Here is a 24,143-nt window from a genome sequence, read left to right on the forward strand (position 1 = left end):
ATGCCAAAACTGCATTTGACACATTGAATTACTGGGTGTTAAATGTCACCAAACAATCTTTTGTCAAAATACCACATACTAAACTCATACACCACAGCCATAACTGCATTTCATATTTCCCATCCAGTGAACTCAAATCAAATGCACTGCTGCTAAAAATCTGAATTTAAGGTTTAATTCACCAAGATAAATTTAAGGTTTAATTCACCAACTGCTTGGAAGATTACATCACAATGTGTAGCAATATCACTTAAATTTCTATTTATTTTACATGAAAACTTTACACTCGTATTTCTTCATACTGTATGTATATTTATATATATAGAACCCCTTTCACAAGGGAAGTGTAGACATCCATAGTTGCGAGGGAGGAATACGTCTCAAAATATTTAAATGCACTTAATTACACACACCCTTATTTAAAAAATGCTGACAGGAATAAACTACAAATGGTAAAGAGAGTAGCTGTATGTTGATGAATTTATGAGTGACATTTGGTTTTGTTTCATTCTTCCTCCTGTCTGATGCATTCATTTTGAGTCTGATAACACTGACAGGCTGAGAAAGTACTGGACAGACAATACATGAGAAGGCTCTGTTGCACAAACTCCACAGATGTAAAACAGAACAGGGAAAATAGAAAAATAGAACTGTCTTACGGGGGAATAACATCCCATCAATATACCATCATGGGCTTTTCCGTGACAACCTTTAAGACACCATATTCATTCCAGGAAATAGAAACTAATTCCATTCAGCTCTCAGAACACTGGAGCCCCCAGATGGCTCCTTTAGGGGACGAGACACAGGGAATGCAAAAGAGAAAGTGCAGTAGTCTTTCAACCAGCCTGCCAGGAAAGCTGGCATGTATAATCACTATAAAATAAGTCTATAAAAATAAATAAGAGTAAAATAAGGATTCTTCTAACAGGCCATAGTGATACACAGAATAAATGGGAATGGTGTCTGAGGAACCACCCAATAGCACACCATTCCTATATGAACTCATCCTAGGGTGCGATACTCTATACAGGTTGTGTTATAGTACAAATAACAAAGGAAGCCAGAAAACAACCACCAATAAGATCAAATCAAGAGGAAACTTTACAAAAAAAAGACAGTAATAGGGATGAGACTTGGTATCAGGCCTTTCAGTTGTTACAATGTTTAGATAAGATTAACAAAAGCGTCACATTGGGATACACTGAGCATACTTTAGTGTCTTATAATTGGCACATTACCAATGAGTGTGTCTACCAGGGGTACTTTTCAGCATATTCAGTAATGAAGTTCTTCATCTGCTTTAACATTTGGATATGCATGTTTGTTCAGTCTTAAAAACAGAAAGAAATCAAATCAACAAATAGGACAAACAAAATCTGGTATGGGATATATATAGCATTAATAAATTATCGTTGTAGTTCATTTTCTATTACATTTGACATTTAACGTCAGTGTTGAGAAAACAGTCAGTAGAGAGCTCCGTCCTTTCACAGTACTTTACTCCCAGCAGGGGTCCCAGAATGTCAAGAGGAAGTCAATCTTAAGAGGTCAAGGGGCACCGGACCTTGTTACCAACACTTCAAGGCTTTCCTTTGCAACAGATTTCTTGCAAAGCATCTGTACGTGAGGGAAATGAAATGGTTACTTTGACTTCCTGCGTCACTAGACGCCCCCTTACTCCTGACAGGATCACACACGTTATCTACACCTCAGCATCCCATTCCTTCCCACAACCCCCCTAGGGCACCGGGGGCCGGGCCTGCCCCATCTCAGGAGCAGCAATGTGGAACACAGAGCCGATGCGAAGGAAGAAGCGGCGTAGAACGGCGCGGAGCTCTGGGATCAGGTCAAACTGCATCATCTCACACAGGTGAGGGTAGTAACAGGAGGCATGAGGTTTGAACTGAGGGGAGAGGGGAGAGCAGGCCACTTAGTGTCAAACATACAGATGCATGTTAAGTTGCAATAACTTATGATGAGTGCAGTGTGATGCAAGACACCAATTCCCTTTCAGTCAATCAAATTTATTTATAAAGCCCTTTTTACAACAGCAGTTGTCACAAAGTGCTTTACAGAGACACCCGGCCTTAACGAACTGAGACGGGGGGGGTCCGGTGACACTGTGGCCCTACCCGGGGGAGGCCCCGGACTGGGCCCAACAGGCAGGAAATCAATCCACCCACATTGCTAGGCATCAACCAAAGGGACACCCACCAACCGCAACCCCCCTGAATGAGGGCCGAGTATTGCCAGAAGAGTACAGCCCAATTGCACAAGTGCGCAACAGAGAGTCAACAACAAGCCAGTGACTCTTCCCCCGAAAGGCATTGGAGGGAGGGCATCCCAGTGGCGACGAGAGCCCACCTGGCAAGACAGCAAGGGTGGACAGTATCAAGCCTACTGGTCACCTTCACGCCCCCGGGCCAGGCTACACCTAATTATAAACCGTGCTGTAGAGATGAGTTTTTAGTAGACACTTGAAAGTTTGCACTGAGTTTGCATTTCTAACCTTAATTGGCAGATCATTCCACAGTAGTGGAGCTCTATGAGAAAAGGCCCTGCCGCCAGCTGTTTGTTTAGAAATTCTAGGTACAATTAAAAGGCCTGCATCTTGCGATCGTAGGTTATGTGTAGGTATGCATGGCTGGATCATTTCAGCAAGGTAAGTAGGAGCAAGTCCATGTATTGATTTATAGGTTAAGAGTAAAACCTTAAAATCAGCCCTAACCCTAACAGGCAGCCAGTTTAAGGACACTAGGACAGGAGTAATGTGTTAGGATTCTAGCAGCCATGTGCAGCACTAATTTAAGTTTATTTATTAATTTGTCTGGATAACCAGAGAGAAGAGCATTGCAGTAATCTAGTCTAGAAGTAACGAAAGCATGCATACATTTTTGTGCATCAGTTTTTGATAGAAAGTTTCTCATTTTTGCAATGTTTCGAAGATGAAAATAAGCAACTCTTGAGACATATTTTATATGTTCTTCAAAGGAGAGGTCAGGGTCAAGGGTAACGCCAAAGTTTTTTACAGTTTTTTGGGATATGACCATGCAGCCGTAGAGGTTCACAGTGAGATCTACTAACGCTCAATTGCCCCCAGTTAGAGTCAAACAACAGATTATGTTACTGCGAAAGGACATTTTCACTATTTGATTATTTTATAATTTTACTTGTACACATTAATTGGAATCAGGGTAAACAGTGTGTTCTACTCATCCTTTCTATATAAAAAAGTAATCTTCTGGGCCATTCATCAATGCAAACCCAACCGACTGGATTGGGAGTGATAATGAGTGCATGCAGGGATATTAGCCCATATTTCTATAAGTGTGTTAGGCTGAATTAATTAGTATGTGCCTTATCGTCAGTCAGTCGAAGGGTCCTTGTGAGCAGCAGGAGAAGCAGGTTGGTCCAGGCCTCTCTGTGGCTCTCAGATGTCAGGTTGATGAAGTAGGCCAACGCCTCGCTGCAAACCCTGAGGATAAACAGGACACACAGGACCTACATGACCAGTCTCACAGCCACAGGGGAAGACAAAAGGAAAAGAAACCCACTACAGTTTGTGGGAGACAGCCAGGGAACACATTTTAGCTTGTCTAGTCTGGCAAGTCACAGAAACCGAAAGCAAGAATTTCTCACAAAATGGAATTTCCCAGGTACCCATACAATGATCTCTATTCCAAGACATGATCTCTTTTCACAGATACTTACAGCAGCAGCCGTGTCTGGATGTCAGGCCACGAGTCCTGCAGCTGCCGGTCAGAGTACATACGGAATAGAATCCGCAGGCTACAGGCAAGACTGCTGGTCTCCTGCTTAAGCAGATTAGGCTTCGACTTCCCCTTAAATCCTAAGATAAACAGAGGCCCATTAAGATGAATGGACAGATAGTCAAACAACAGTGTTGACACAGGCCACCAGTATCAAAAAGCAGACAGTTGAACTGACCTGCTCTCCAGAGCGCCGTCCTCTGCTCGTTGTTTGAGTTGAAGTCTTTGGCGAAGGTGTGAGATTCCAACAGGCAGTCCAGCAGCTTGAAGAGGTGCTGGGAGGTGAGGTGTCTGTACATGCCCTGCTCTCCCTGCCCGGGTTCTTCCTCCTCTGCAGTGTTCTCCAGGGCATCCCTCTGAGAAACAGCACAGAGCCTGGGTCAAATCCTCTAACATACAGTACATCTTCACGTTAACAAGTGTAATATAATAGCTAGATGACTATGCATTCTTAAGTTGTAATACACAAGCAGGATATTCTAGGCACTAACTGAGCACTGAAGTGCTAGTAATGTGCGCGTGAGAGTTATAAAACGCATGGGTGCTTTACAACCCCCCCCCCCCCCCATGTCACCTCTGGGGCTCTGTACATCCTAACACAAAAAGTTTAAAGACACAAATACAGCCATTAGTCATCTTCATCCTTGAGTTGCTGTGACAAACCTGTGCAGCAGCCATGTTTTCTGCGTCTTCCCTCTTGCTGGTTGCCGGGTAGAAGACAATGTTGTCTATGGTCTGGATCAGCTCTAGCTGCACCACACACTTGATGAGCAACCCAGCAAACAGCTTCTGGTCTGACACTCCTACCACAGACACACAGAGAGCAGTGTCTTCAGGCAGACAGACAGGGTTTCATGAAAGAGTGAGGTCAAATGAGGTAATGTGGTGCAGGACATGGTGGATGAGAGCAGTGAGTGGTGCAGGACATGGAGGATGAGAGCAGTGAGTGGTGCAGGACATGGAGGATGAGAGCAGTGAGTGGTGCAGGACATGGAGGATGAGAGCAGTGAGTGGTGCAGGACATGGAGGATGAGAGCAGTGAGTGGTGCAGGACATGGAGGATGAGAGCAGTGAGTGGTGCAGGACATGGAGGATGAGAGCAGTGAGTGGTGCAGGACATGGAGGATGAGAGCAGTGAGTGGTGCAGGACATGGTGGATGAGAACAGTGAGTGGTGCAGGACATGGTGGATGAGAGCAGTGAGCGTTAAAGGCAGAGGGGGGTAACGTTCTGCTTACTGGCATGTGGTTTGCCCTTCCAGGTGTCATCGCTGGCGGTGGACATCTGGCTCTGCCCTCCTCTCTCTGAAAGGGCCCGGTCATAGCTGCTCTGGGACTGGGTGTCAAAATCGACATCCTGCACACAGAAACAGAGGGCTCTACTTTGGAGTGGCGTTAACACACAGGCCATGTTTTTTTTGACCTGTTAAGGATTTTGTTTAATAATTAATTAAATAACTTAGAGTAAAAAAAATGTTTTACACATTCAGCAAATATGGGATGGGTCTACACTGTCATTTTAGTTCTATAGGCTATTTAAAACCTAGAGAATTGATCCTAAGACAATAGCCTACATAGAACACTAAACACACAGTGAAGGAACCATAATATCTTAGCCATGGAGCATCTTGATTGGTTAGTCTGTGTTCAAGCCTCGCGCAGAATTAATTTATTCATCACGACAAAGCTCTCTCTCATCAACCCCTGGCCTGTTAATTTGTGGTTGTGAAAAATCACACAACGGCTTCCGAAACCACATGCCCTAAAATATCCCTCTGCCTTAGTTTTTTTTAAAAGGGCCCTCAATGACAACCACATCTAACCCAAGACAGCTCATTAACCTGCATGTCTGTGAAAGATCAAGTCATGACACAAACAAGGGTCAATGTACACACAAATTCCATCGCTGCCCACACGCCTTTAGTAAGGGTTAAGACGTCACGTTACTGCAGGCTCACCATGTGTTTCCCATCACCAGCCTCCTCTTCCTGACCAGCCGGTCGCCATGTCAACAGGCTGTTGAGCAGAGCAAATAGAATGAGCGCGTCAGTCATGTGGTCTGTGAGAGGAACTGTTTACTGTACTCTGGGTGGTGACATGCTGTGCCCGTGAGTCACCAGGACATGGTGGTGCTGATGACTGCACAACATCTGACTTGTTGTATGGCAACACCAACACAAAACCATCCTACATTACCCGATGAGGACATCATCTGTTTAGTTTTGTCCCCGATATATGTAAAACACACCGATTATTATAGCCTGACGCAGATAGATAATGATGGGTTAGTAGCAGAACTCACGCGTGTGGACTGGTGGTTTGGAAGATGTCCAGCATACAGGAGCAGGTGACGTTCCACACCTCCGGGCTGAACTTTTCCCCATTCAGTATGACCAGGCTCTCTAGGCAGTTAGTCCCTGACCGGGCCAACTGCTCATTATCTGGAGTAGGAAAGAGAAAAGTGGTGTCATGCACCATTCATTTACATAACCTCGGTTACAAAATACACATTAGTATAGACACAGCATCAACTGAGCGTGTGTGTTTGCAGGACAGATGCTGTGTCTGTCCCTCCATCTCTCTCTGGGTCGGTTTGGGCCCACCTTGCCTGACACACCACTGCAGCTGAGTGAAGATGTCAGCTAAAAGGACCTCGCTGAGAGGCTCGTAGAACTGAGTGAACACGTCACAGATGGCGTACAGGGCGTGGTTACAGGTCGTGGTCATCCATTCGTGCTTCTACAAGAAGTCACAGGACACAAAATACACACGGATCAGCCCTCTTAAAATGAACATAACAATTCAACTGAACAGACATTACAGGAACTCATTTTTATTGCCTAATCAAAGCAAACACTTTTTCAAGCGTAACCCTCGGCAGTAACTGACATCTTGTCCAGGGTGTGCATTGGCACACGCGGCTGACTTTAAAAACAGCCAGCAGGCCATTCGGGAAATCCTGTCCTCCACTCACCTCAGTCTGCTGCTCAGGAAGCTTCATATTGTCAAATATGCGAAAGACAATGCGGAAAAGGTCATGCCACCAGTGCTTTTCGAACGTGTGTCCGTAGCTCTTCATAATCTCGAACATCACCGTCAGACCCCTAGGACGAAAAGAGACACACACGCCAAGCACACGTTAACGCTCGTCCTGCTCAAAGCCTTAAACATGCGTGGCGTTTCCAGCCACACCGGTGTGAGGAGCTAGGGATCAGACCGCAGACCTGGTCCTGATGTCCAGCTTGCAGCGGTTGATGATGCAGGACAGCTCGAACAGGATTGGGAACCAGCCTCGGACCCAGACTCGGTCCCCCGGGGCCACGTTCATGTCATCACTGGTGTATTCCCTCAGAGCCTGGGGACGAACCGGGGAACAGCCGTTAGGGGAAGGCAGCGGAACACCGGCACATACCCCTAAATGACACGGATGAGGACTGGGAATCGCTCGTGGGAAGCCTACCTGCGGCCGGTCCGCCACGTATTTAGCGCAATGACGGATGAGCCGGATGGCCTCCATACTGGTGTCAGGGAAGGCAGCGTTGCAAACAAACTCAGACAGACACTTCACCGCATCCTGGAAGGAGTCTATGGCTGCGCCAAAGTGCTGCTGAAATGTGTTCACTGGAGGAAAGAACAGTGATCTATTCAGCAGTCCATCTCTCGACACATGGCGGTTGGGCTCCGGCAGAAATTAGTATGGACTTACGGACTATGTGCCCGGTGGTCTGGAAGGCTAGCTCCACTATGGTCTCGTCATGATCCGAGGCGGCCTGATGGAACACAGAGAAGATGTTCTTCCAGCCGGAGCGGATGTTTGCTGCCTGGGAGTTAACCATCTGGGCCACACAGCGGATCACCATGTCCCTGATGGTAGGTGACCTTTGGAGAAGAGGGAAATAGACACAGTTAATCATTTGTGGAAAGTGCGTAGGCTGGATTGGGTTCCCTTATCAAATTCCCTACATTCAAATCAGCTCTGACTCGACTTGAATATTCCCCACCCTGTGTTGTCCCCGTTCCATTCTACCTGTTCTTTTTCATGATGTGCTCAAACGGCCGGAGGAAGTCCTTCTGGAAGCGGAAATTTGCCAACTCTCCTTTCTCCAGGAACTTCATGGACAGCTGCCTCAGGGAGTCCACAGCAAAGATGGCCACATCCTCATTGGGGTTGCAGCCCACCTGGTGAATCAAACACAGAGGACTAAATCCACAGTCAATTCAAAGGCTACATCTCTGGATAGTAAGGCTCAATCTACACATTCAGACTACCGCATTTGAAGTGCACCTTACTCCGGTCCCAGGAGAGATTCCTTACTCATGATAGAAGCTCACCTTGTTGAAGTGATCTCCGATGACCTGCCAGATTCGTGACCACTGCAGACGGATGCGGTTCATGTTGTAGTAAGAGATCTCTACTATCTTCTGCAGACTGAACATCCGCGGTTGATGAGCAGAGGCAAGCTCATCCATGGAGACCGCACACAACCATCGCACAAAGTCCACTAAGACGAAGACACGGGACATGACAGGTCAGCAAACAGTGAGGTGAAAGTCTTATCGACAACACACAGAAGCACACAAATCCACTTACCAACCGCATTTCCATCTAACCTTGTGGAACCAGTGAAGATCCTGCAGACAACATACACAAGAAAGATTTTCAAGCCACGTTCCGCCAAAACCCAGCATCCAGATAAAATCACATGGGCCAATATGGTGAGTATAAAATGTATGCTGTTCACCTGTCGACCGCCACCACCACGCTCTGGGAGCTGGTCTCACCCACGGACTCCTGGATATGAGCCATCTGCCTTCGGTCTGGACCTCCAACCAGGGTCCCTGCAAAAGGAAACCCATTTAAAACCGCACAGCGCCATGCTCTACCAGCCAAGCTACAAAGGATCACATCTTGACACACAGGCACCATTCACACCCCCACTGCCCCTGCTCAATGCCCTGTGCGACCTACCCAATCCCAGGGGCATGAACTCCTCTCCCCCGGTGGGAAAGCCTTTGATGCCAGCCTGACTGTCCCGGACCACACCCGAAATGTAGCGCGTCTTCACCCCGGTGCCAATCAGCTGGGCTAACTCCAGCTGGCTAATACAGCGTAGTATCTGCACAGAGTAACACACGGTTCTGCTTTCAGATGTCTCAGCCCAAGTAGCTCGGTTTAGGTCTAACAGACTGTGTATAATATTGGCCAAGAGATGGGAAAGCTAGACAGGCTCCACGGGAGAATCCCTGACCCACCTCATGCCAAGAGTTGCCCAGGTAGTTCCCGTCGGTGTGGGCCACGGTGATGAGGGTCTTTATGGTGTCGATGTTCTTCTGTTTCATTTCAGTGATGCTGGAGCTGGCTGTGAGCAGGGTGAACCGAGCCAGGGCTTGGACGTACGCATCCCGCTCCAACTGCAGGGAGAGTCACAAAACAGTCCAACCCTGAGAAAAGGCTTGTTGAAAGATGTTAAAAAGGGCAACCAGCACAACGCCAGCGTTTTCTACATTTTTTGTTGTTGTAAAGGTGAACTAGGCTTTAGCAAACAAGCCCTCGATCTACTTTCCCAGAGTCTAATTCTGCCAGCTGCAGTCATTAGCGTTGGCTCACAAAACAACCTTAATCTGGATGTAAACATAAAAATGGAATGTAGATAAAGGGCATTTACTCATGGTAACATGCTCCTTTAAGTACAGATATAAGTTTGAGAGATTTAACTTTCTAAGGTGACTCTTTTGAGAACGGGCTGCGGGGTCCGACCTGCATACTGAAGATGCAGGCTATCCTGATGGCACAGCGGATCCCCTCCAGACACAGGGAGGCCACCTCCTGGTCATCACAGTCCTGCAGCCCCACACTGAACGCTGCCAGCAGAGGAGTCCAAGCCAGCTGCAACACACAAAACAAGGCCCAGATCGACTCTAGCATTTCACTGCACTCTACAAAATAACAAACAATGCCATTTAGGAGACACTTATACTGGCACTCATGCATGTCTACACTGCACTCCACCACTTGGTGTTAGAAGAGCAATGCTCGAACTACGCTATAGAAGACAGTCATTCCAAGAGGGGCCATGCCCTGCAGTACCTTGAACATGGGCCGAACATGCTCCAGGTGGGTGGCGCTGAAGAATGGGGCCTGGGCGTGGCTCACAGCCTCCATCAGGGCCTTGGCCGTCTTGGCCATCTGTTCCATCTCCACGTTATACAGCAGACGACGCTGCTTCTCATTGGATACGTCTGCAAACAGAGGCCACCCAAATAATCACGTGACCAAAATCTTCTAAATTTCATGGTTCTTTCATGGTTCTCTTGGTGCTCCTGTTGTTTGCTCCTCAGGGTTTAAGGCCAGGTGTTTTGTAAAAGCACTTTGTGGCAAAAAGGGCTTTATAAATACTTTTGATTGATTGACTGATCTTTAGGACTACAATAAAAACCGAGCAGGTGGGTGTAGGCAAATAAATCAAGGTCACTGAGCCATTTATTTAGAGCAGCAGTTTCCAACAAGTTGATAACAGGTTCCAGATAACTCAGACCATTAATGAGTAGCTAATGAAAAATTCTGATGTCACAACAAGATAACCACAGCAGGCTACAGATGAATTCAAGACCGGGACATTCATGTTCTGCTGGATTCAAATAGCAAGATTAGCTATTAAAGGGGAATTCTGTGGAGAACCATTTCTTTAGGTTGTTGAGGTTTCGGCATTATGATACATGACACGGTATATAGAAAAAGGATATGACAGCCATATGGGCACACCAATAACTGTTCAGAACAGTGTTAAAAATTGTGCATGAGTGTTTCTGCGTGGTCACACGACTGTCAGCCATCCTTACTGTGCTTGCTGGTCTTTGGTGTGATGGTGTGCTCCTTGCTATCCTTCATGGCTATCTTCTTGCCAGCGATCTCATCGTATATAGAGGACAGGTATTCCTCAGGCAGGTCCTTACTGTCGTTGATACCACGGTTCATTTTGATGTACTGCTCCTTCGTCATTTTGTTCTTCACCTGTACAGATCCAATAACAGCCGGGACGAATAGTAAACGAAAAGAGCTGCACCCGGGTGTACGGACCGATGAACAGGCTAATGGACAGACTGGTTGGGGTTCATACCTGTGGACTGTGCAGGTCGGTGGTGAGCATGATGATGGAGTAGGCCAAGACGTAGGCTGTGTCCGCACTGGCAAATTCTGTCTGGCTGCAGGGGCAAGAGCAGAGGTTTAGGAGCCACTCCCAGACAGCGCACGAGGGGCTGAGGGACGGGCTAATGGCGCTACCGGCCAGTATTCTGACAGAGGTGTCAAATTAAACTCTGCCACAAATGGGCTCCTTCCACAAGGTATCTATTGTTTGGATCTTCTCTAAGTCAGTGGCTCGTCACGTTTTGCCTCGGAAACCAAATGGAACCAGGTTGTCTCAGTCTCGACCCAAAATACAATATTTAATCTGATTAATTGAAAGCTAATGCATATAGCTCTATATAAAAAATTGTTGAAACAAATAATTAATAAGAAGTGTCTGTTTTTAGCATGCTTACTAATAAGATTGGTTTATTTATTGATTAACTATTCAAAATGGTTGCAGAAATTCTTCCCAACCAGTCTAGGACTACTCTGACATGTTTCCAGTGTGTACACAAGCTCAGTGCCTCCCCCTGCAGGTAGAAAAACAGCCACGGAGATATCTCCCTTACCCTTGGTTACACTCCAGGTATCGGGCAGCAAACTTCTCCATGAGCCTGTCAATCTTCTGGGCCTCTCCAGGGAGCCGAAAGCCCTCCAGGAAAGCCCTCAGTGCGGAGACAAAGTCCCGGCCACAGAAGTCCAATTGGTCCACATAGCTGTACATCACCTCCTTGTTGAAACGCACATTCTCCCCGAGGTACTCCCCCACCTGGGTCTAGAGAGGAGACGGGGAAGATGATGCAAAGCACAGACACACGGATAACCTTTATTTGTTTAGTATTTCCACCAATTTCCTTATAAACAAATTCTTATTTACAATAACAAATATTTCTCATCCATACTTGGGTCTGAAACCTTCCAATATTGGTAACTCCCTGCGGTTACATTCCCTCCAGGGAGGCTAGTACGCTAGTCATGTTTCTACAGCACTCACAGTGTCCAGGCGCTCCTCTTGGTGCAGGAACTGGGCGATGTCCTCAGCGGTGGTTCCCAGCATTCCTTGGTCTTGAAGGTACTGGACACCTCGCTTCGGCTTTTTGTTGAACCTTAAGAGATGGAGACGCCAAGTGTCATGACTACTTCTCCCAGTTAAACGGCAGAGAAAACCAGAAGGGAGGATAAAGGGAGACCCACAGCTCAATGCCGTGCTCAATGACATCCTTCTGCTGTTTGATGACCTCATACTGTTCTGGGTGATCTGGCTGGGAGGACTGGACGCTGGAGGACATGGTGGAGTCCAGAGAACTGACGCTGTCCCGACGAGATGCCAGGTGGTCAGGAAGCTTCAGGTCCGCACCGTCGCCCTCCGACGGACGCTCCTGGCCTGGGACACACACAAATACACTGCAGGGTCAGGAAAACCACCTCTGTTCAGGCTAACCAGAGGAGCAGCCACACACAAAGATTTACTCACCCAGGTTGGCTTGCAGGTTGGGGTTAACATACATGTCCCTGCTCCACTCCACCATGCATTTCAGAATGGACACCAGACACTCCAGACCCTTCTTACGCAGACTCAGCTCCTGATAAACATGTCTCCTGTTACACTCGGTCACATCAGGCACATAGCTGAAAAACACTCCACCAGAGAAATCCCACCATCAACACAGCGGGATCACCTCCTGAGAGGACACTGTGAGCGGAGTACCTGCAGAGGGGTCATGCCCAGCTCCTGACCACTCCTCCCCATGGCGATCTTAGACAGGTCATTCACCAGACGCTCAAAGATGTTTGCGGCATTCAGGTCACAGTCGTAGTTCACATAGATGTCCACCACACACTGAGCATCTGGGGGAGAAATGACACCAGTATCATCAGGGTTTGGTGGTAATAGTGGACAGAGAAAGAAAAAAGTGTCAGGCCTGTGTGCGTTTTACCTGCACATATCCGAGTGAGGGTCTGAATGACCATCCACTTGTGCTCAAAAGAGCTAGATGATGTTTCCAGGATGGTCAAGAATATCTCCCTGAAGAACACCTAGGAAAAGTATTAAAGGGCGACAAAGCAAAAACGAACAGTGTTGCCTTCCCTGAACTGATGCTTGCATTTTATTTATTATGATTGGCGTCTCCAGCACTGGCTTAGTTGTGTGGTTGTCACGTCTAGCCTTTGAAATTAATTGCTTAACTGTCAGTGGGCTAACTGTCAAATGCTAACCTAGTCTTTCTAAGAGAGTGTTTGTGCCAAGAACCAGCAAATTGTGTGTTTCTTCCTAGGGGACATACATGAATAAATAAAATGACATTGACTAGTCTTATTACAATTTCTATTACCCTGACTAGGCCTGCACAATTAATCAAAATCACAATATTGACATGTGCAATATCCAAAACGCCAACTTTTCATCTCCAAAAAAGGTGAATGATAAGCGCTTCACCCAAGGCAACGGGCAAGCATCGTAGGTGCTGTAGGTATTTTTGTAGATTACTTAAATACCTGGACTAATTTTGTTTAAGGTTGTTCAATGTTAGTTTGAGTTAACACTGCAACTACTAGCAAAGACATCTGCTTCAAGTTAGCGAGTGGCACCAAGATATTGTCGCACGCACGCACGCTCGCTCTCTCTCTCTTTTGGCTTCAATATCTGTGTCTACAAACAAACTTAACATGAGAGAAAATATACCTCAAGGGTTGAGAAGATTTGCCTAACCAGCTATGGCACCAGCACAAACATAGCAAACGCTATTGTATTAATTGAGCAGTTATATGAATAGTTTGACAACAGCTGCACCTTCAAAGAAAGAAAACTCACCTTTGGTCAGTTTAATAGCACATTATGTAGGTTATGATCTCTATTTTTAAGTGAGATTATCTACCCTGCTTATACCCATGTTTGAAAATCCTAAATCATAACATTGTCAAAGAAATTCCGATTCAATATTTTATCCAAATCATGCAGCCCTAACCATAACTATACAATGAATTGTCTTAAACAAAAACATGGCCCATGAAGCAATTAAATTCTGTATTTTAGAACACACTGGGCCAATAAAAAAAAGGAAGCATCAACGCAATCTGACCAAAATGTATGGAATGTAAATGTGGTTGTGTTCATAAACCTGTTTTCTGTCATCCATTAAGAAATAGTAACTTTTGAGTCCTTTAACCTATCTATGAAAACGGCATACGGTACCTCTATCTGCATCTTGAGGTGGACTTTGAAATGGGACAGCAGAGTGAGAAAGATGGCCAGGGAGAGCTCAAAAACCTCAGGCACAGAGGAAACCCCGTTCTTGGAGAGGGCCACACACAGGTACTGTTTGATGGCATTGACAAACATCTCGTGGGTACGGAAGACCGGCCCTGCCCCCTGGAGGACAGACAGCAGCAGCTGCAGTGACACCACCTTGGAGCGCAGCTCATGAGACCTGAGGGGAGACGAACGAATAAGAGAGGAGTGAGAAGAAAAGCCAAACATAGGGAGGTGATTAGGGGGTAATCTGCTTTCATTTGTCGATTCACATTTCCAGACGGAGGATATTAAATGACAGAAACTAAACCATCCCAGTCCGTATGCAAAACCAACAAACCAGGATTTTTTTAACTCTCCAAATAATTAGCAAGCGGGTCATTTTTTATTGTTTTGTAAAGAGGATTTCAGGAGAAACTTGGAAGTGATTAAGGTGATGAGAACAGGGAAAGGGAGGAGTTGTGATCGGAGGGACCCATGAATCCTGTCTCACTTTGGATCAGGTGGTCCATCTGCCAGGGGTTTCATGGAAAGTTTGCAGAGGGAGCGGAAAACCAGGAAGGCGTCTTTCTGCAGGATGTGGGAGAAACGAGCAGCGTTCTGGCCACCCTGCATGGACTCTGCATCCTAAAAGACAAAGCAAAAACAACCAGAAATGCTTAAACTACAGTAATTGTCAATTAACTGTCAATATAATACTACATCATAATTACATATTTATTAATACATATAAATCAACTGAGAAGAACATATCTTTTAAAGCTAAACATATCTTCTAAAGGGGAGATTCATTAAGTTGTCCCACAAAGTGCTAATTTACCAGGATGTCTGTAGAGGACATGGAGCCACGGTCATCCAGAATGCCATTCATCTGGTTCGTATCAGCCCTGGGTCTAGGCTGTGCTTCCTCTGTCTGCAAAGGTTCAGGGGGTGGGGAATGATCCTTATCTGTGTGGAGCGGTTGAACAGATCAGTCAGTTCTGTTAATGATAACCCAGAGACCAGCTTAACCAACTCTATCCGATCAATACACAAGTTACCAATCCAGTGAGGGCAACCAGTTACTCAGCCGGAGATTCCTAACCTGGGGCAGTCTGGGCCACCGACTGTGGTTCAGGTACATCTGTAGTTGGTTGCTCGGTGGATTTAGCTTCCGACTTCTCCTCCTCGCCTACTATTGACCTCCCACTATCCATTTCATCTTCATCCTGTTGTGCCTGTGTTAATGTTGATGGTGGCTCTGGAACAAGATCTGAAAAGAGGTGTCAAATTAATGAGGGAGATATTCCATGGAATAATAAAAGAATAGTAACATAACATAACGATTATCAAGGCCAGTACCTGGAGGCGGGGCATCCTCCCTCATCTCTGTCGCAGCCCCATCACCTTTGGTCTTGCACTCCTCTTGCTGGCCATTAATGGGGGATATGTCTGGGGCCAGGGGGGTGGTATTGAGGTCCGGGGTACTGGCTGCTGGAGATGGGGTCCCGTTGAAGTCCAGGGTGCGGTCTGACCGGGGGGAACCGGAAATACGCCCAGGAGAAGGGGAGGGGTTCTGTTGAGGCAAACACAGTCTATCCTTCTCCTGAGCCTCTAAAGCCTGTATAGATAAAGACAGCCAGAGCGGTCATCAGGATCAGACCACCCAACAACATGTAAGAACAGATAATGAGACGGTTCCACACTGATTCCGGGTAAAATACAAGCACACAGTGGTAAATGACTGGAATTGTTAAGACAGTATACATTTCCACTATCAGGGAATATTGTTTAACTCAATCAGCGTAGCTTCAAGCAGATACTGACCAGGGTCCGATTGATTTGAGTGCTTTGTATAGATTACGGTGAACCCGACCATGTACTGTGAATTTGGAAAGTATACAGACCTCTTAACTATTTCCACATTTTAGCTTTATTCTAAAATGGATTACATGTACTTTTTCAAGCCTGGCTCTGGAAGAACCTCACCCCAGTCTGAGGTCCTGAGCACTCTGGAGCAGGATTTCAATAAGGATCCGTCTACAGATTCTGACTTGTCGCCCAATCCCTGCCGCAGAAAAACATCCCCACAGCATGATGCTGCCACTGACAAGTTACATCATAGGGATGATATATAGAAATGTGTGGTCTTTTCCAAATTATTTGTAATAAATTGAATACACCACAGGTGGAATCCAATCTTTTCTTATTACTTGCTAAAAACCATTTTTTTTCGTTTGGTCATTATGTGGTATTGTGTAAATTATTAAAACAATTTTAGAATTGGGTTGCAACAGACAAAAATATGGAGAAAGTGAACGGTTGTGAATACTTTCCGAATGCACTGTAAATGAGGCTGAACTGGACGGGTAGACAGTATACTGACCGCCTGTGTCTCCATCCGGGTGAAGATGACATTGAGCATCTGCGTGAGCGTGGCCTTGGCTGTGGTCTGATTGATGAGGTTGCGACTAGCCAGGTAAATGTTGTAACAGGTACGCACAGTCAGCAGAACAGTCCCCTCGTGGATCTCAATGTGAGGAGAGGTCACTGCAGTCAGGAGAGCCTTGGGAATTCAGAATACAGCAGTCAGGGGATACTGAACAAATATACCATGTAAATACAATATATAATTAGTCATAAAGGTAACAAGTTAAAACATTGCTAAGGGTTGGGTAGTCCAATAAATTCTGTTATCAAGGTTAATAATAGCTGGTAAGTAGACAGACTTTGGACCCTCAAAAAGAGAAAGTGAAATTAGCTCTGGGTTACGTATCATGACTACTGTATTAACAGTGATATGTGACCAGACATTTCTAGTGTAACCTTGCGAGATGATTAAAATGAATGGTTGTAGATTAAGTCAGCACCAGATTATTTGGAGAAAATCATTTTGTGGGCAATGTGTTTTGTCTGGCTAGCCCTTGCTCTGGTCAAGTGGTATGCCATGGGCGTTGGTTTCTTCTCTAAAAGGAGTTTTGGCGATGAACACTTCTGAGGAATTTCCAGTCACAGAAATGACGAGAACACATGATGGTTAAAAAAACCCTCTAATTTTGATGTCACCTTAGCAACCGCAATGGAATGAGAGTTAGACTGAAATATGTAGCATTGATATTTTAGTAATCTTATTCTGAGCAGATTGCAGGAGCAGTTATGTTAACGGTCTTCCTGAAGAAAATAATTGCAGATGTTTCACTTTGCCAGCTCAGGGATTCGATCCAGAAAACTTTTGGTTCAAATTCTCTAACCTCTAGGCTAGCTGCAGTGAAATAATTGATTTTAAGTCATCAGGCAAATGGCTTTGTCCAAAGCAATGAGTTTTGGTAACCAGGCACAGTATCACTATGGGAAATTGGAGGAGGGAAATCAGCGCAGTAATTTATCCTGAGAGCCACTATAAATAAATGAGGTTGAAAATGAATGAGTCCCTGGCAGAATCACCTTAATAATCTGCAGCTGTACCCCCTCGTCAGTCTGTGGGCCCTGGAAGCAGTTACAGATGGTCTCCACCAGCCTGTCAATGAGCCTCTTCCCTGGAGCACCACTGTCAGGGGCGTTCCCTGTTATGTGGCCATATGCAATGAGCTTCTGTAATGGCAGAAAGGGGAGATGAGAGGTTGTGGTGAGTGTTCACATCTGTGGCATATAGCTCAACACTGAGAAGGAAGCATAGCGGTAACAACCATTTAACTCAGCGGCCAATCACATTTTGTGCCACACAGTGTCCTTCCTCCCTCAATTAACTCTGGGTCTGGACCACAAAAACACAACCGTGTGTGTTAACTTGCGCACCTGTAGGCAGTCCAACGAGGTGCTGACAATACGTGGGTACTTGGATTGACAAGCCAGCTCAAAGGGTAGCACATATTTGTCAGCCTCAATGTAGTTTGCTCGGGGTGGGACCACTGTTCCATCTCTGTAGGTAAAAGAAAAAGGTCATAGCATGAACAATAACCAGAAGATGAATGTAGTGGAAGATGCTCTCAAAGAGTGCCTGTTTCCTCAATGACTATGATGCAATGAAATACCAATTAAATCAAGTATGCCAAAAACCATTACAGCTTATAGTAACTGCATAGTAAAAGTTAAGAACCTGTTATCTCATATTGTAACAATGTTGTTGACTTATGCTCTTATAAAGTATAAAAGGACAAATCCCATACAGACTTGAATCTCAACTGCTTTTTTAAAGGCATTGGAGAATGATACAATGTTGGTGGTACCAAGTTGGTGGTAGCAGCAATAGGAAGTGTGGACCTAGGGATTGAACCCAGGTCTCTGAGTGTTACCACCAGACCACAGGCTAGGCAGAACGTGTGTCACACTATTCCAACACAGACAAGCTGCTTTATAACCCACTTATTTACCATAAGAAAATTCACTTACAGTGTCAGTTCTTAATTTTACTTTAAAATAAAGAATGGGCCTGGAACTTACTTTTGCTTTTCAAGCTCGATTTTGATTTCATCTGTAAAGACAAAAATAATAAGACACAGTAATAAGAAAACGTCACCTTAAAGGGTCAATCTTCCAGTGAAACAATTAGCGATTGAAACAACAAGCAGATTGCCCGCAGCCGTTTAAGTAAAAAGCTGGGAAATGGGCCAGAATACAGTTCCGGGCGATATTGAGACCACTGCACCTTTTTCTTTCCTTTCCAAAAAAGTCAATAGGAAGGTTTTGAATGAGGAACAGAAGGTTTAAAATTAAGAGACCACTGCAAATTGAACAATTCTGTTCCTCACTCAAAACCTTCCTTTTCGACTTTTTTGAAAAGGAAAGAAAAAGGTGCAGTGGCCTCTTAATTTCCAGAGCTGTATATCTAACCTTTCTCAATTTCATAAACAGAGCTATGGATGCAAGGACTGACCACACAATATAAAACGTATGGCTTAAAGTATGTTTTCAGGATATTGCGCACTGTTCAGTTACATTGAACCACTGCAAATTGACACTTGTGTGGGTCTCATCTGTGGTTTTTCATTTAGTACCAGCATAGAAACAACAAGTTCTATTGATTCTCATAATTTTAGCATAACATCAGCAGTTTCTGTAAATCCTTCTGTTGAATAGTGAACTGCAGAACAAATACTCAACCATGAGGACCAATAAGCTTTCAACAGAACTAAGGGATAAAGCTGTGAAGACAGATGAGAAATGATTTGAAAGGCCCTGAATCTCTCTTGGGGCATGGTCACGACAACAAGAAGAGTAGGGTGTGCGGTCCCAACAAAACCCTACATAAATGAGGTCATCCCTCCAAACTGGATGAGCAAGCCAGTAGGACATTGATCAGGTCACCCAGAGGGCAATGACAACTTTGACAAAACCACAGGCTTTACGGCAATGTGACAATATCACAAGCACTACGTAAATTTGTTCTATATGGTAGGGTGGCAAGAAAGAAGCCATTACTTCAAAAAGCCCACCTTGAATACAGTTTGAAACATGCCCAGAAGAACCTTCGGTCAGACAGAAATGTTTAAGTCAGACAAAAGAAAAACGAAACATATTGGCATAAACTCAAACCCACGTTCGGCACCAACCCAACACCACAGATCACACAAAGACCTCCATTCCAACTGTGAAGCACCTATTAAGACAGAAGGTAAAATAAGAGGAGCACATGTAGAAAAGTTAGAGAAAAACCTGCTGCCCTCTGCAAAAAAGCTGAAACTAGGATGAAAGTTCACCTTTCAGCATGACAACAATCTGAAGATCACAGCAGGCTAATGACCAAGGAGTAAAACAGTAAATGTGCTTAAGTTGCCAAGTCAGAGTCACAACCTAAGTCAAATCCAAAATGCACCGCATGACTTGATTCCCATCCAACGACCCTCCCCAAGGAAATTGACAGAGCATGAACAGCTTGGTAAAGGGTCGCTAATCAACAATGGAGCATCAGTTTTAATTTAAAAGCATGGAATTCTGGGGAAGAATTACCGATTTGGGAAGAAGTTGAAGGTGGTGTAGATTTACCTGCAGGCACTGTAAAGGTCAGTTTGTAAAATGCTTTTCCTGTTTGTCCAATACAACTGCCGTACTAACGGGAGGCTCTTTTAATGATACTTAAAAATGTAATAGAAAAAACATCTAGCTTATCAAATAAAACCACCAACTTCTCCTCAATAGAAACTCAGATCATAGTATGTCAAGCACTTCCAAATACTGATGGTCTAATTCTGAGGTCTCAAACCGATTCCACGGAGGGCCATGTGTCTGCAGGTTTTTGGGTTTTCCTTTAAATTGGTTCCCAGTTTAGACCTAAACAACCAGGTGGGGGTAGAAACAAACCAGTTAGTGTCCTAATTAGTCAATTAAGTACAAGGTGAAAGCGAAAACCTGCAGACACTCTGCCCTCTGTGGAACCGGTTTGAGACCTCTGGTCTAATTCAACCACACAATCAAATTGCAGAGATTCTTAAATGCATAATGTGACTTCAACAACACAAATGAGGAAAGAAAACCGTTGCATTTAACAAAACTTCCAAAAAGAATGTATGAGTTTTAACACCCCCTTTAAGAATTTCCCTGCAGTTAACTGTTACCATTGCAAAACATTTTGCAACAGACCAACATTTTGCACCCGGATCCCACTCATGAAAACCTCCATGTTGTAGTCTCTCAGCTACACTCTGCTGCTCTAAAGTGTGCCTGGGTGAAACGCTGCCAGGACAATGAAGAGGGCAGAAGACATTTCCAATTTCTGCTGTAACTATGAACAATACAGTTGTAGGGTTCATGTAAAAACTGCTGACTGAAGGAGAGAGGGAATCACTAAAGATTTATCTGGGATCCATGAACATTCCATTAGCTCTGAAAGCAGAATAACATTGTGTATATTATATACACATTAGTGCATAGTGTGACAACACTAGTCAATCATCTAATTTCTCCTTTGCAATATCAGTAAATACAACTTGTGCAATAGTCTATATTTCACAATATAGGAGAATTACAGTGCAGGAAACTGCACATGAACAAACTATGGCACCAGTTTCTGTTGGAAGTGGACCCAGTCACATCCATAGTCAAGTTGATTAACAACTAATATTTCTTCATGTGAAAAGTATTCAACAAATTAAACAAAATTCACTGTCTAGTCTACAGTGTGTTGCAAATGATAGTCTATTAGTTGGTTAAGTTGATAAGTTATAAATGTGATGAAAATGCAACTACTTTATTACACAGTCATGGGACAGGTGTGTGGACTGGAATCTAAGTGGTTAACAAGAAACCATTACTTGTTGTTACCAGCCCTGAATCATAAATAATTTAGTGCAGGATCGGGTCAAAGGATTCCATCTCAGAAGTAGCGAGAAAGATAGCATAACAGGCTCACAAGTATCACTAAACTGGAATTTATGGTAGTCATACAGAAAATCTTTCTAAACGTTCCTCTAGGTTAAAACCTCAAGCATCTGTCTTTGGTACATAAGCGTTGTCATATGCCATGCTAAAGCAGCAATTATTTGCTGTAAAAATAAAACATGATCATTCATTTACAGCCAAATGAATACAGCTGCCAGATCTCCCATTCGGGGGATCAAAGACAAAGATACAACTAAGCAAGATTAAGCTCTCAACAAACAAAAAATGTTAGGAGTGTGAAACAATCCCTCTGTTGTCGATTGGAAAACAATGGACGTCACAGTATCCTGGAGTAAAATTCAAGTAGCCAACTGAATAAAAAGGTGGCACTGGTTAGATGACAGTGCTACGTACTGTACATTGATTGGTTCTTGCTAGGCATGATGCTAACTAACTAGCCAGCTAGGTAGAAAGCTAGCTGTCAAAGTTTAAGACAAGACTGTAGGATCCAAGTATAACAGTCAGATCTATGACCGTAAGGCCTCACGAAAGTAGCCAGTTTTCAAAGAGTGGAAACAAACATGATATTCCTGTGTTGTGTTGTTAGCTACCTAGCTGACTACCTTCACCAAACTGGCAAACCTAGCTGGCTAGGAAGCTAGCTAATTGAATGCCAGATACCTAGCTAGCAAGTTAGCTAAAGAAATTTGCTAGCTAACATTCATACCAATGTGAGTTAGCACATAACAGTTGGCTGGTTCAAACTTTACATTGAAGAAATAACCCAACCTTATTTCAAGGATGAAGAAACGACAAATGAAAACAAAACTCACGCACCAAGTGCCACCTGACAGGCTTTCCGCAGCTGACTGTGCTGGCTACGCTTCACCTCCTTATCCGAAATAATTTTTTCCAGCGCCCTAGACAGAAACATGCTCTTAGTTTTTGTGCTCTCCGTCTGCTTCTGGTGTTGTTCAGCAATATGTTGGAGCTGTTGCATTTCTTGATATAACTGCTCATCTATCAGGCCGTCATCTTCGACCTATCCCTGCGTAGATGCAGGAGAGAGAAGGCTACCAAAACCGGCCAGTGTGTGTGTATATCCACCGAGTTCGTGGGTCTACTACCTCAGCACTGAGTCGCCATGTTTGTTACACGTCACGTCACGACACGTGATTAGCTAATTTGATTGTTTGTCTCCCTCCACTGGATCAATTCCTACATTACAGTTTCCAAACGTACTCAGGTTATCTTGACAAAAGCGCTGACAGTTTTAAATGTATTGGGGTCAGTGGCGTCGGACCGGGGTAAAAGGGGAACTAAGTATATAAGGCCCTAACGTGTAAAGTGGCCCTCGAACATTTTTGATTCTTGAATAAAGAGGGGAGGGGTCCTTAGAGACCTCCTATGTACAGGGCCCAGAATTTTGTGCTACACCTCTGGTTGCAGTATCAGAATAAACCAGTTTCTGTATTTGCTATCCAGCACCAGATTGATTTTTCCATAAAAAATGATTCGATGGCATTACGCTGATCCAGTTACTGTCAACAACCAGCTCTATTCAAAAAATGAAAACTACAGGAAATTAAATGATTACATAAGAATTAACATGGTAACAAGAAATATAGGCCTACAGTGAAACAAATAGAAATAAGGTATACATGCAACATTATATGAATAACAATATGTCACTTAGGTTTATGTATGGTCAAGGTAACAGCGAATAGCCAATAAACAGTAGCAGTGAGTGTGTGATGAGTGTGTACAGTAGTGTGCATGAGTCTGTGGGTACACGGAACTACAGAAGTATTTGGAGAGGAGCACTTTTTTCCTGTTACAGCACTTTAGATTTGAAATGATATGACAAATTCCAGCCTGTCAGCTTAAATATTAAGGTATTTTCATTAATATCAGATTATTTGGAAATAACAGCATGTGTTGTGAAATCACAGCATGTAGGGTACCAAAACAGTCCGACGGCAGGACGGGTAACTCAACTATCCGCTGTCTTCAGTACTGTGACCAATCAGATCCTCACCTCCAGCGTCTCAGGACTGGGCATCTCAGGTTTTATACACGCACGCCATAGCGCACTCACTGCATTCTTCCTGGCTGGTCACTTCTACCAAGTGAGGTGGAGATCTCACTACTGTGGATGTGAATTATGTCTCCTATCCACCTTCTCACACCCAGGTGCTGATATACATCTCTGCTTGGATGTTGACCCACCTACCCGGCTTCACAGTCCCCCTCCACGTCATCATATTCTCCACAGACATTAAGGTGGCGACTTGCTCCCACAGTTCAAGTCCAAAATCATAGAACACATCCTCACCTCCCACAGGAGGTGCCGCAGATAACAATCCAGGCACATTTCATCACACATCCGGACTCCTGCAACAATTCCCTGCATGTAACGCCAAACCCTCCCATTTATTCAGAATGCTACTGCCTGCCTGGTGTTCAACATTCCCAAGTTTACCCACATCCCCAAGCTCTGCCATTCACGCTGCTGCTTAAAATGTATGCAGGAAATGTAAAAATGTTTACTTAAATGTTCTAGCATGCATGTGAAACGGTTTTGTTAGAAAGCACCTACTCTGTGAGGCACCAGAGCGCAGCAACATATTTTGCCCCCTGGTCCTCTCAAAACGTTCATATATAATTTTTGAATTCAGCTAAATTCTAGAAAACTCTGAT

General features: G+C 44.5%; 1 protein-coding gene across 2 annotated transcripts; it reads right to left on the reverse strand.

The window, feature by feature from the left end:
* Nucleotides 1-159: 159 nt before the first annotated feature.
* On the reverse strand, nt 160-22,605 carry arfgef2 (ADP-ribosylation factor guanine nucleotide-exchange factor 2 (brefeldin A-inhibited)). 2 transcript variants are annotated; one of them, XM_013136394.3, is made up of 39 exons: nt 22,281-22,605; nt 18,570-18,600; nt 17,925-18,048; nt 17,574-17,720; nt 16,516-16,695; nt 15,492-15,750; nt 15,235-15,402; nt 14,971-15,098; nt 14,644-14,777; nt 14,094-14,328; nt 12,838-12,937; nt 12,609-12,748; nt 12,375-12,483; nt 12,095-12,284; nt 11,895-12,006; nt 11,470-11,675; nt 10,890-10,974; nt 10,612-10,783; nt 9,860-10,011; nt 9,530-9,658; nt 9,025-9,183; nt 8,741-8,888; nt 8,514-8,610; nt 8,363-8,403; nt 8,104-8,273; nt 7,799-7,950; nt 7,478-7,650; nt 7,232-7,392; nt 6,996-7,126; nt 6,746-6,875; nt 6,375-6,510; nt 6,074-6,212; nt 5,730-5,787; nt 5,011-5,128; nt 4,437-4,576; nt 3,952-4,129; nt 3,715-3,853; nt 3,361-3,478; nt 160-1,906 (listed from the first exon to the last, which is right to left on the reverse strand). In XM_013136394.3, exons 1-39 carry the CDS (start codon nt 22,441-22,443, stop codon nt 1,742-1,744), a joined length of 5,517 nt encoding a protein of 1,838 aa, XP_012991848.2. In that variant the 5' UTR covers nt 22,444-22,605; the 3' UTR covers nt 160-1,741. The 2 variants fall into 2 exon arrangements, with proteins under 2 accessions (XP_012991848.2, XP_012991849.2); XM_013136395.3 differs by lacking the exon at nt 22,281-22,605 and adding an exon at nt 19,826-19,974.
* Nucleotides 22,606-24,143: the final 1,538 nt, after the last annotated feature.

The sequence above is a fragment of the Esox lucius genome, chromosome 12, assembly GCF_011004845.1.
Source record: "Esox lucius isolate fEsoLuc1 chromosome 12, fEsoLuc1.pri, whole genome shotgun sequence".
NCBI lineage: Eukaryota > Metazoa > Chordata > Actinopteri > Esociformes > Esocidae > Esox > Esox lucius.

What these genes read in the sequence shown, in the direction of transcription:
- arfgef2 (XM_013136394.3), bottom strand. Translation starts at nt 22,443, where the DNA reads ATGCAACAGCTCCAACATATTGCTGAACAACACCAGAAGCAGACGGAG. An exon ending in GGTGGCCCAGACTGCCCCAG is followed by an intron (nt 15,099 to 15,234) that starts GTTAGGAATCTC and finishes CGCTCCACACAG; the next exon opens with ATAAGGATCATTCCCCACCC. An exon ending in CAAACCACCAGTCCACACGC is followed by an intron (nt 5,788 to 6,073) that starts GTGAGTTCTGCT and finishes TCTGCTCAACAG; the next exon opens with CCTGTTGACATGGCGACCGG.